Genomic DNA, 12,364 nt, shown 5'->3' with positions numbered 1-12,364 from the left:
GTCATGTATGTCCCTATGCCATAAATGTCATGATGTCATATATGTTGTGTAATGTCACTATGAATTGAAAATGGGGGACCCTGATGTAAACAAGACGAAATATAATATTTTTTGTATTGTACCCATTCTGCAATATGTTAAATAAAGTTTTCATTCATTCAGAAAACTAGATTTCAAATATTTTACAGTGATTAACCCCCAGTATACCGGGTTGCGTCAAACAAGTTGCAGAGATACCAGACTGTCCACGTCCATACACTATTGGTCAGTGCAAGCCACTGACGTCACCATAGCTCGCTAGCTAGTTATTTGGGCAAATTGGGAGAAGAAAGGGCAGAAGCGGAAGAATTAGCGACCCAGCAGCGAATTTTAACCCTAATAACACGTTTATGATCAAGACTAGCTCAACTCTTTCCCATTTTGAAATATGTCGACCCCGGCTAGAAGACGGCTTATGAGAGATTTTAAAAGGTAATACAACGTTTTGCCAATGAACCCCTCTCTTGTTATGTTGAGCTAGCCAATGAGGCTAGCAGTTGCTAGCTAGCAAAGCCTTCAATAACGGCCGAAATTGAGTTATTGTACAATTTACTCTGACATGATAACGTTAGATGTACGACAGTGGATCTCGCTCATCCATTGTCTTTATTATTATTGAATTAACACATTCGTACGTTATTTGGAAAGCACAGGGGATCTGTAAAGAGACATAGCAGTTAGCAAACAGTAGACGTCCACTGCAATGTTGTGTGTTTCAGGGAGTAGTCTGAGTTTTTCCATCATCTTCCCGAGCAGATTGTTTGTCGTGGAACTAATTGTTGGCTGTCTAGTTATCTGGACTAGTGTTAGCTAATGTTAGGTACATTTGGCCCAGGGTAATGGCATTCTCGCAAGTACATTTGTCATTCATTTATATTTATTTGACACTGTTATAGTGGGCTAACTATCAGATGGAGTAATCATTCCACGAAGATCACTCTCTGGTGGCTTACTAATAATAAGCGGACTGAATGAATGAAAACTTATTTAACAGATTGCAGAATGGGTACAGTACAGCTCAATACACACAATTGTTAAGGGGATGCAGACCAGAGAAAGACGTTTGTCTTGTTTACACCAGGGACCCCCATTTTCAATTCATAGTGACATTTATGACATGTACAACATATATGACATCATGACATTTATGACATAGGGACATACATGACATACAGATACAGGTATATAGTACTGTTACATTTGTGACATATATGATATGCAAATACAGTACTGTTACCCATAGATCCTGAAAGAGAATATATACATATGATGGGGAGGGGACTGTACATTAGGAGGGGGTGGGTGGGAGAGAAATATACATACGGTGGGGAGAGAATATATACATACGGTGGGGGGGATACTGTACATTAGGAGGGGGTGGGGTGGGTGGGAGAGAAATATACATACGTGTACATGATGTGTAAAGTCACCCTAGCAAACGTGTGTGTGTGTTTCATTCACACACCTGACACTGGGGGGGGGGGGGGGATGCTTAGCTATTCTACTAAGACATCCCTTGAACTGGGTGGGTAAAGTGTCAGACAGTGTAACTCTACTCTTGCTGGTCTCCAGGTGGTTAGCTGGCTGTGCAGCAGACTGTGTGTGAAAGAGTACAATAGGCCGGGCTTTCCTTGTTGAGGATTGTAGGGGCATACCAGCTTATTGCAACAAAGCAAATTCCTGTTTGTTTAATTCAGTCTTTCATGAGAGAGCCTCGCCCTCCCTCAGGTTCTTAGATTATTCATGGTGGTATAGGCTCAGCTGGTGGTGGGATACATATGGTCAGCAGCAGAATGGCTGTGTGCATACAACACGTGTTGACACACTAGTATACGTCATGGTCGTTAGTTACCATATCATAGGCACTGTGGGTGAAATTCCTCCCTTCACATTTAGATTTTTTATTTTTAATAATCAAATAAAACTAGGGTGTGAACAAATTTGCAAATGGCATAACAGAGCGAAGCTTAAATCGACAAAAAATAAATAAAACTGTCTCCGCTGAAGCCATCATTTTGATGGTCCCCTTAAGTGCAAGAGTTGTACTGTGCTGGCATGAGCTTGTATGGACATTGGACACAGATGAATTACATTGTGTTTCGAAGGTTCTGGCCTTTACATGTAAAAGTATACTGTGTCTGGTGGTATAGTCCAACCAATTACCACCATCAAATGATTCCCAGGCAGGGATGTCTTGGTGTGCACCAATGTAGGCTAATCCCAACATCCTGGCCTTAGTTGCACATCGCCCGGGCCGCCCCCCTCGCTCGACCCGAGGATCCAGTGACAGCCAGGGGGAAATAAGAAATAATCTACACCAAAGAGCTGTTTTTGCCAGCAGTTTCCATGGCTAAACATTAAGCACAATAATGAAACTAAATTAATAAAACTTGTGCTGTAAGTTAAGTAGTGCGATGCAGCCATGATGTGTTCCATGATCTGAGACACTGGTTTTCAGAGGCAGGTCAGAGGGAGCAGAGCGAGAGTTAGGAATGTAACAGCGGCTCTTGCTTCCTACTGTTTTTTTTTTAGTATCGATTTTGGCACAGTTTAGGAACCGCCGTTGTTTTAAAGTATCAGTTTTGGCACTGGAATTGAAAAGATTCAAACGATTACCCAACCCCAGACACTGGCCTGAAAGTCAATGTTGTTAATGTTAAATAGAGTGAGGGGGGAAAGAAAGAGGAGGAGTATGGATGTGAAGACATCACTATAATGACACAGGATGTTGAAGTTGGCAGTGCTGTTCGCCGGGGGCGTCATGGGCCATGTACAATCATAGTGTGTAGTTCCACAGTACAAGTATTTATACTATTATTTATAGTAGGGATGTTGGAATCTCTTTTGGCAATGGCATTGGGTTTCTCTCATTGAGCGCTAGGGCTGGGTGATTCTTGCTAAAATGTGAAATCACGATTTTTCTCTCTAAGAATTGAGATCACGATTCTAGTCACACGATTCTTATTTTTTCAATAAAATCATTTATTGCACTCTTTCTTAAACAGAAAGTGCTTGACTTAAACTTGAACATTTATGAAAGTGCTTGACTTAAACTTAAGTCTCTTGTAACATACAAAATAACTCAAGTCAGAATCGTCATCATTTAAAAAAGTAAAGTAAAAAGTAAAATAATTTTTTCATTATTGATTGCCCAGCCCTATTGAGCGCGTATCCTTATCATTAGGGCACAAGTATCTTGTTTTTTATTTAAATTTTTTTTTACCATGCATCATTTACAAATGAGATTTAACATACAGATATACACCCTTTGTATCAAGTTACAGGTTTCTTAAGGCTGGAGTTACACCTAGGCTGTTTTTAGTTTAGTTTTGCAGGTGAGTTTCGCAGCCGAGTTTCGCAGCCGAGTTAGACACTCGTTTTGCACCTTGAGCGCTTTTGTTTTGTCAGAATGAGGCTTGGTCAGACCACAACGGATCTCGTCTCGAATTCAGCACTGAGCATGCGCGGGGAGGTAGTTACTCTCCCTCGTCCCGCTGTCGTCCACATTCAGCTGTGAGAGAATTGTTGAATAGATACACAAATGTTCTAGAATGTTTGATTATGACATCATACTGTGACATCACAAATGTTTTCGGGCATTCATAACATTATTTCGCGCGACTGTACATTGTAACGTTAACACAGCCCAGCTGTCAACTGTACTTTGTAATGCTATGTTATATTTCGGGCATTCATAACGTTATGGCATTATGCTCGGTGCTGCTCGAGGCAGGAGAGATGAGGCGGGGCGGGGCTGCTGCTGCTCGGTGCTGCTCGAGACAGACAGACAGACAGCCCAGACTGGAGAGATACACGGTGCTGCGTGCAGGCTGCTCCTCGGCCGCTGCTCGGTGCTGCTCCCCGGCCGGGCTCGAGACAGACAGCCAGACAGGAGGGATATACATGGTGCTGCGCGCGGGCTGTAGGTTACACTGCAGTCTGACAGTCTACTGCGCATGGGCGTTGAGCAACAACGTCTCCGCGCAGATTACACGGCTGTTGTCGGCGAGTTTTGGCGCTACTCCAAAACGGAAAACACAATTTAGCGTTTTCAGTAGAGCCACAACGTATCCGCCAAAAACGCATTTCTGTGTAAAAGGGACAGCAAACGTATTCAAAAACGTATAAAAACGAGCACAAAAACACTGCGTGTAACAAGGGCCTTATTCAAACACGGTGGCAGGGATGAAGACTGAGACTATTGTAGCACCAGCTAATGGCTAACTCATGCGCTGTTCCTAATTACAGGTGCTAGTGGCGATCATGTGGTTCAAGTCAATGACATTCATGGAGAGTGTAAGGGTTCAAGATCTTTTAATGGAGAGTGTACAGAATCTGAGTTTTGACACTCAACAGTAGCAATATGGGGGAGAAAATAAAAGGTCAATGCTCCTTCCTATAGCTCACAGTATCTTCTTAGTTATGGAAATACGATTGACGTTCACCATGTGGGACAGCAGGGAAGTGTCAAAATGAAACCAAAAAACATGGACGGAAAAAAAGATTGTATGAGATGAAAGGGTCACTACTAGCATTGTTGTTGTGGAGGACAAGCCTCAAGCCTGTCTCTATTTGCGAACATGGAACAACTCTGCTGAAAACAGAAGCCAGAGGACTAGGACTTGAGTCTGTGATGTCATCAAGTTGTAACATCTGCTGTATATTAGACAATGACCCAATACAAAAAATATAGTATTAATAAAAAATAGTGCCATTGATTCGACTCTCCAAACTAGAGCTTTGACAAGGCCCAGGAGATCAGGCCCGACCCTACGTGAACTCATGTAGGTTCTGTCCAAGCAGTTTTGGGCCTGAGCCCGAATATATTACAGAAATTGGCGCAGACCCCATTCGAGCCCGGAGGAATTAGTAGAAATTACAGCCTGGTCGGGGGTTCAGGCAGAGAATCAAAGCTCCAGCGGTTCTCAAACTACGGGTTGCGACCCAAAGTGGGGTCGTGGGTAGGTGACAGTGCAGCGCATTGGCAAGTAAAACATTTAAATCGAATTTTTTATTTGGGCTAAATATGCCTTGTTTTATAAATGTGTATTGATATTTGTAACATAGTGCTGTAATACAATTTTCTAATAAATATGCATGATCAAGTTCAACAACGTGTGCTTTTATTTTGATATTCCTCAATTCCATGTTGAAATTACGCGATACATTAAGGGTGGGGTCCCCAAAAGAAATCCTAAATAAAATGGGGTCCTGGTATAAAAAAGTTGGAGAACCCGGCCTGCTCTACCCTGAACCCCCAGGATGACGTTTGACCTGACTGAGTAGAATGCAGAGTGGAGTAAATTATTTCATTACAGCTATGGCAGATTACTGTAAATGAGGTTAATTGCAGTGGGAATGTCTGCAGCCAGGGACTTACAGATGGATATACTAACACACGTACACGCACACGCACGTACACACAAAACAGATGGATCTGTGAACATTGCATGCATGCACTATTGCACTCACACACTTGCAGAAAATCAGCCGGCCTTGTTATATAGCCCTAAGCTTTTATTAAGTCAGCTTTTATTAAAGGGTGGGATTGTAGGCTTAAATAGCTTTTGGGGATTCTGGACCATAGTAGAGCAGGTAATATAACCTATAGTACCATGTTATTATAACTATTACTGTTACAAAGGGCCAGATTAAACCGAATATATATATTTATTGCCTGAGATCCCATGTATAATATTTGTATATCGTTTGATATCCCTTGTATATTCTTTGTACATATACACGGAATATCCCTTTACCTGGTACAGGACAGACCATAATATTCGTTCTCCTATTGGAAGCGATCCCCTAGGCGCCAGTGACTTACCCCCCAGAGCCGACTTCAATGGTGCCGACGAACATGCCCTTACTAGCCCCAGCTCCGCGCAGGAATACGGCTACCGAAAGCAGAGCGGCACTACTTATCCCCCGTACGTATAAATATGACCAGCGAATACAGAACTTCCTTCTTTTCAGTTCCCTTTCAGTTCGAGTTGGAGTTCAGTCTCGTTCAGTTCAGCTACCAAGTAAAGCCTCACCCACTACGCAACGTGTGGTGCAGAGTAGGGCTCGTATTGCCCCAAGATAGAGTCGCGTTATCCTAATACGTTTGTTTAACGTATCGTTCGCTCCCTACTAGTAAAAGCCTTCATTACGAGTCAAAGACCACGTGAAGTGGGTAATTGTGTGTCTACATAGAGCACTTATTGCCGCGTGCTAATAAGGATAGTAACGTCAAGTTCAACCGTGGACCACCGTGCACCACGGAGGATACCTACACCGGTGATTGCAGAGCCACCTTCCGGCAGGATTATTGCTTTTGACTGTGGCTGCTGGAGCAGAGAACCGCCTACCCCGCTGCTACTGTGGGATCTACACCTGCCCGTGAGGACATCATTCGAGCCCGTCTCTGTCGGAGCAGAGACTCCACGGCTTCATCTGCGGCGCGCACCCTAGGATTACAGCTGCTGCTTTCCCCGCTGACACAGGGGTGATATCGCCTCCGTGGACTCATTGACTTTGTATAGAGCATTGCCTCCCCCTGCTGGCTTACAACCGGTAGTACCCCTTTCCAGTATCTCCCCTGAGTACCAGAGATAATTACTAATATTCATTATTGATTTGCCTGCACATTCTTTGCCTTATAAGCGCAATTAAAGTAATGTAATAATACCCTTTTGATGTAATAAATATTCTAAACGAGTATTTGTGTGGAAACCGTGTTATTGTGGAGAAGTTCTCATCATATACCTGTGTACGGTATTGGCCAGTAATGTACATACACGGTAGTGGTTTAATGATACCAATACTTGATTAATACAGTCAGGGAATTGTACCCCTCAGTTACAATTACCATGTTATTATAACCTATATTACCATTGTTATTATAGCCTATATTACCATGTATGTTATTATAATCTATTTGACCATGTTATAACCTATATTACCATGTTATTATAGCCTATATTACCATGTCATTATAACCTATAGTACCATGTTATTATAACCTATAGTACCATATTATTATAACCTAACCAATATTGACATGGTATTATAACTTATATTACCATATTATTATAACCTATATTACCATGTTATTATAGCCTATATTACCATGTTATTATAACCTAACCTATATTACCATGTCATTATAACCTATATTACTATACGCTAAAAAGAAACAAACATAGGGTATATTTGTTGTCACTGTGGGACCCTGGTTCATTAAACCACACTACTATTATTACTACCATTACTACTACTATTATTTATTACTACTACTATTATTACTACTAATACTATTATCACTACTAATACTACTACTACTGCTGCTACTATTACTACTACTACTAATACTACTACTAGTGTCACTTGGAAATCTGCCAGAAAACAGACCCATTTCGTGTCCCTGGCCTGTGTTTCTCAAGCATCTCAAAGTAGAATGTATACACTTATTCATCCCCTTGGGGAGATTCGTCCTCTGTGTTTGACCCATCCTAACTATTTAGGAGCAGTACTGGGCAGCCACACAGTGCAGCGCCCGGGGACCAACCCCAATTGTAACGGCAGTAACTTGGTCAAGGGCAACGGCAGGAGTATACCTAGCGATGCATGTATTTTTATCATCATCAGGGGAGTGCTAACCTGAGACCAGTCATGGTGAGGTGTATTGTGGCCATGTGACCTGAGCAGTCTGATCCTAGGTCAGTCTCCTTGATGAATATGGGCCCTGATAAGGCCATGGTTACACTGGGGTTTTTGTTTTTGTTGCTGAATGATTACGTTTGCATGTCCAAGTTAAAAAGAAACGCAGTTTTGGCAGGAAAATGCGTTCCCCTAGCGGGAACGCTGGAAAGGTGTTTTCGTTTTGGAAACTCGCCGAAACTCGCCGACAATGGTGCCATGTAATCTGCGCGATACAGAGCCGTTCTGCCCAATGCCCATGCGCAGTAGAGACCCGCACGGTTATTTCCAGTGTTTACAGCAGAGCTGTCCCAAGTAGCTGCGGCTACCAACGTGTTGTCAAGTTATTGTTATAAGGAGCCCAGTCCAAAACTACAACAGTCTGCATAACCTTAACAATTGTGTGTATTGAGCCGTATTGTATTGTACCCATTCTGCAATCTGTTGAATAAAGTTTTCATCCATTTATAATAGCGTTAACGTTACTACGTTAATAGCCTCGATGCTAACTATATACATGGAGAATGCCATTCACATTAGCATGTAGCTAACAACATCGGAGATCTTTTTGTGAGACTAAACTCTCCGCTCTTGGTGGTAAATTGTGTTGATGTTGGTTTTGTTTCATCAACAAATGAGAGGCAGAACACACAGTGAATGTATCCGTTTTGTTTATTGCACTTTCTTTGCTGAAAAATAAATGCTACGTTGGCTAAATGGCTCACGCGAGGCATTTAAAGATGGTGGATTGTTGATTTTTAGCAGGAAGTGTATTGGCACATTCAACTTTTCTGATTGGTTGAAAATGGCCTTCATGTTTGAACTACATCGCCACCTACTGCTTTGGCATTGTACTACATGTATATACATCACTGTGCTCAGGAGGCAAAAACGATGTCTAACTTGCCTGCCATTACGTAGCGTTCTGAAAAGCGAAACTGAAACTGAAAACTGAAACGAAAACCGGGCCTAGTGTAACCGCAGCCAGTCTTAAGAAACTTGGAGGTTATTGTAACACTTGTTTGCGACAGGTCCCCTGTGGCAGACCCAGCGCCGATACTGTAAATCAGCGTCAGGCAGATACAGGATCCTATAGGCCTGCTGATGTCATGGACACTGGGTGTTGTTCACATTCTGCTTCTCCTATGGACTAACAGTAGCGGCTGTTCACGGTGTTATTAAAACTCTCTCCCCGCTCCTTTACAGACTTCAAGAAGACCCCCCTACGGGTGTGAGCGGCGCACCGTCAGAGAACAACATCATGCTTTGGAACGCAGTTATTTTCGGGTGAGTCAGTCTGCGGAAGTGCCTCGAACCTCGATAGAACATGTGTGTGGTTCTCCCTCATCTTCCAACATGACCACCTGTAGTAGTGAAGTCGTTTTTGTACAGGGCAATGGAAGAGACGACGGCTACTATTATTACTGGATCTTGTAAACAAGTCACAGTAGAATAGTAATATTGTGCTTTTCCAGTGTTTTACCTACTCTACCACTGCACAGGAATTAGGCATTTTCTTTTGAAAGTGGTTACCAATGGTTACAGGCAGCCATACTGGAAGAAGGATAACTACACAGACATTGCCGTGCCTGTGTGATCAGCGCCTCGCACATGGAATGACCAAAACCAACAATGCATTTCTTCTTACATGTACATCCAGCCAACGCCACATTATAGCTTGTATCTGGAAGTCGTAGAACTCCACTGTTGTCAACACAAGTCACAGAGCCGTATTGTTGCTTTGGTCAGTATGATTAATCATTGCGATGAACAATGTTTAACTTTTTCCCGGAACTACCTTACGTAGAGACGACGATAGATTGTAATGTAAAGTAGTTTGGTTTCAGGCAGACTAGAGTGGAAAGAAAGCAATGTACACAAAAGTACAATGGAAAGTGCAAACCATGTTCATCACAATGATGAATTATGCTGAAGAAAGCAACAGTACGGTCCTGTGACTTGTTTTTACCCTTGTTTTGACAACAGTGGAGGTCTCTACGACTTGGATGGATACAAGCTACATCTGGTGTTTGTTAGATGAACCATGCGTCTCAGTGGAAGAAGTGCACTGTAGGTTTGGGTTTTTCCTCACGCTATGTAGTAAGAAGAAAGAAAAGAAACTTAAAACGTAACTAAAGTATTGTGGAGTGCTGATCTGAAACTAGATGGCCCAATAGGTCATGAGGTGTATGGGGTCACGTGACCCGAGCAGTGATCCTAGATCAGTACTGCTGCTCTTAGAAGTGTGATACATACGGGTCCAGGAGAGACAGAATGGTTCAAGGCAGAGAAGATGAAGGGAGGTAGGGAAGGGACTGAGAGAGTCCTAAGCCAGGTTTACTATGAAAAGATAGGATGAAGGGAGGAAGGGAATGAGAGTCCTAAGCCAGGTTTACTATGAAAAGAGAGGATGAAGGGAGGAAGGGAATGAGAGTCCAGGTTTACTTTTTTTTTTTTTTTTATCCTTTATTTATCCAGGAATGTCCCATTGAGATACAAGATCTCTTCTTCCAGGGAGTCCTGACCAACACGGCACACAACAAGTTTCAACATAAAACAGGGCATTAAACAAAAAACATACAATTCAAATATAAATACAGAAGGTCATTTGTGCAGTGGCAAGGAGCATAATCACATCAACAATAGCATCAGGTAAAACAGTTACATGTTTCATAAAGGGCCAATCGTAGCATACCTTTAAAAGCATTCACAGTAGGAAGTGCCTGTAGACAAAGTTTTACTTGCAACGTATTCCATAAAAAGGGAGCATAGTGGGAGAATGCAGCTTTACCAAGCTCTGACTGCATCAAAGGAACATTTAAAAGCATCCCATTTGCTGCTCGTCTGGTATTAAAAAAGCAAGTATAAAAGGACAGAAGTCTGGAGATATATAAGGGCAGCTTACCTAGCAATGACTTAAGGATAAAAATCAACATGTGTGATTGTCTTCTTTGGTACAGAGAGGACCATCCTAATGACTGATACAAAGTGCAGTGGTGGGTGCGAGAGCCTGCACCCATTACAAAACGTATGGCAGTATGGTACGCAGAATACAGCTTTTTAAGCAGGGAGGAAGGAGCATGCATATAGATTACATCGCCATAGTCTAATACAGGCAGAAAGGAACTCTGCACAATTCTCTTCCTGGCTTCAGACGGGAAACATTTCTTTAACCGGAAGAAAAAGCCCAGTTTAGGTCTAAGTTTTCTCAGTAAGTTCCCAATATGAACATCAAAGGCCATCTTTTCATCAATCCATATGCCCAGATATTTATAGGATGCTACTATGAAAAGAGAGGATGAAGGGAGGTAAGGAAGGGACAGAGTCCTAAGCCAGGTTTACTATGAAAAGAGAGGATGAAGGGAGGTAAGGAATGGACTGAGAGAGTCCTAAGCAGGGCTGTGGTGACTCACCGTCACAATCAACATCATCGATTATGGAAATACATCGATTTGTACTAATAAATACTATAATGGCTGCGCCTGGTCAAAGAATGTAAACTGTTTACTGGAGCAGCTGCAACTAAAGAAACCATGTCCACAATCATCTAAAGTGTGGGAGTATTTTAGACAGAGACCCAACATATCGATTCTGAATTATGGTCTTGACTGATTTTGATTGAAAAGGAAAATAGTTGTATTTGGATATTCACGTTTGAGGCGAATGAATAAGGAAAGGCTTGGATGCAAACTAAAGAATTTCAAGTGGTTGACGACAGCTCTCGTTTCAACGTCACCAAAGCATTAAAACAAGATGTCCCACTAAGCTAAACCCCTCAGAGAGCTAGCAGGGCTGAGAAATCAGACCGCGGCGCTGGCTTGTAATTGATAGGGAAAATACTTTGACTATGGTATGGTCAATAGTAAATTCATAGTAAGATGCTGTTGAGATACCTAATGTAAGGCGCTATATAAAATAAATGTATTATTATTATTATTGTTGTGCTTGATGACACACAGTACACCTCAAGCATGTTATGTTCACGTGGGTTTAAGAAGCCATGTTCTTTCTACATGTTATGTTCAAGTGAGTTTAAGAAACCATGCTCTTTCCTCATGTTATGTTCACGTGAGTTTAAGAAACCATGCTCTTTCCACATGTGTTCATGTGGGTTTAAGAAACCATGCTCTTTCCTCATGTTATGTTCACGTGGGTTTAAGAAACCATGCTCTTTCCTCATGTTATGTTCACGTGGGTTTAAGAAACCATGCTCTTTCCACATGTTATGTTCACGTGGGTTTAGGAAACCATGCTCTTTCTACATGTTATGTTCACATGAGTTTAAGAAACCATGCTCTTTCCTCATGTTATGTTCACGTGGGTTTAAGAAACCATGCTCTTTCCTCATGTTATGTTCACGTGGGTTTAAGAAACCATGCTCTTTCCTCATGTTATGTTCACGTGAGTTTAAGAAACCATGCTCTTTCCACATGTTATGTTCACGTGGGTTTCCTGTAGATACTCCAGTTTACTCCCACACCATAAAAGACATGCGTGCTGCTAGGTACATACTCCTGTCCTATAAATAATCTTACTATATATAGTAGTAAAAGTATTATAATAAAATGATCTCACTGCAGGGTTACAGGAAGTAGGAAGAGGAGGAGATGGAGGAGGAGGAGGACAGCGCAGCAGGAATATG

General features: G+C 42.0%; 1 protein-coding gene across 1 annotated transcript in view; it reads left to right on the top strand.

Annotated features, from left to right (window-relative positions):
• The first annotated feature begins 301 nt into the window (after nt 1-301).
• ube2b (ubiquitin-conjugating enzyme E2B (RAD6 homolog)) overlaps nt 302-12,364 on the top strand; it is a 28,044-nt gene continuing 15,981 nt past the window's right edge. The window contains exons 1-2 of the mRNA XM_084320218.1: nt 302-471; nt 8,929-9,009. Coding sequence (XP_084176344.1) covers nt 428-471; nt 8,929-9,009 — 125 coding nt within the window. The 5' untranslated portion in view covers nt 302-427. The remainder of the gene's footprint in view (nt 472-8,928; nt 9,010-12,364) is intronic.

This window comes from Notolepis coatsorum (genome assembly GCF_963971535.1).
Source record: "Notolepis coatsorum genome assembly, chromosome: 8".
In the NCBI taxonomy this organism is placed as follows: domain Eukaryota; kingdom Metazoa; phylum Chordata; class Actinopteri; order Aulopiformes; family Paralepididae; genus Notolepis; species Notolepis coatsorum.
This window is presented reverse-complemented; position numbering and strand designations above follow the sequence as displayed.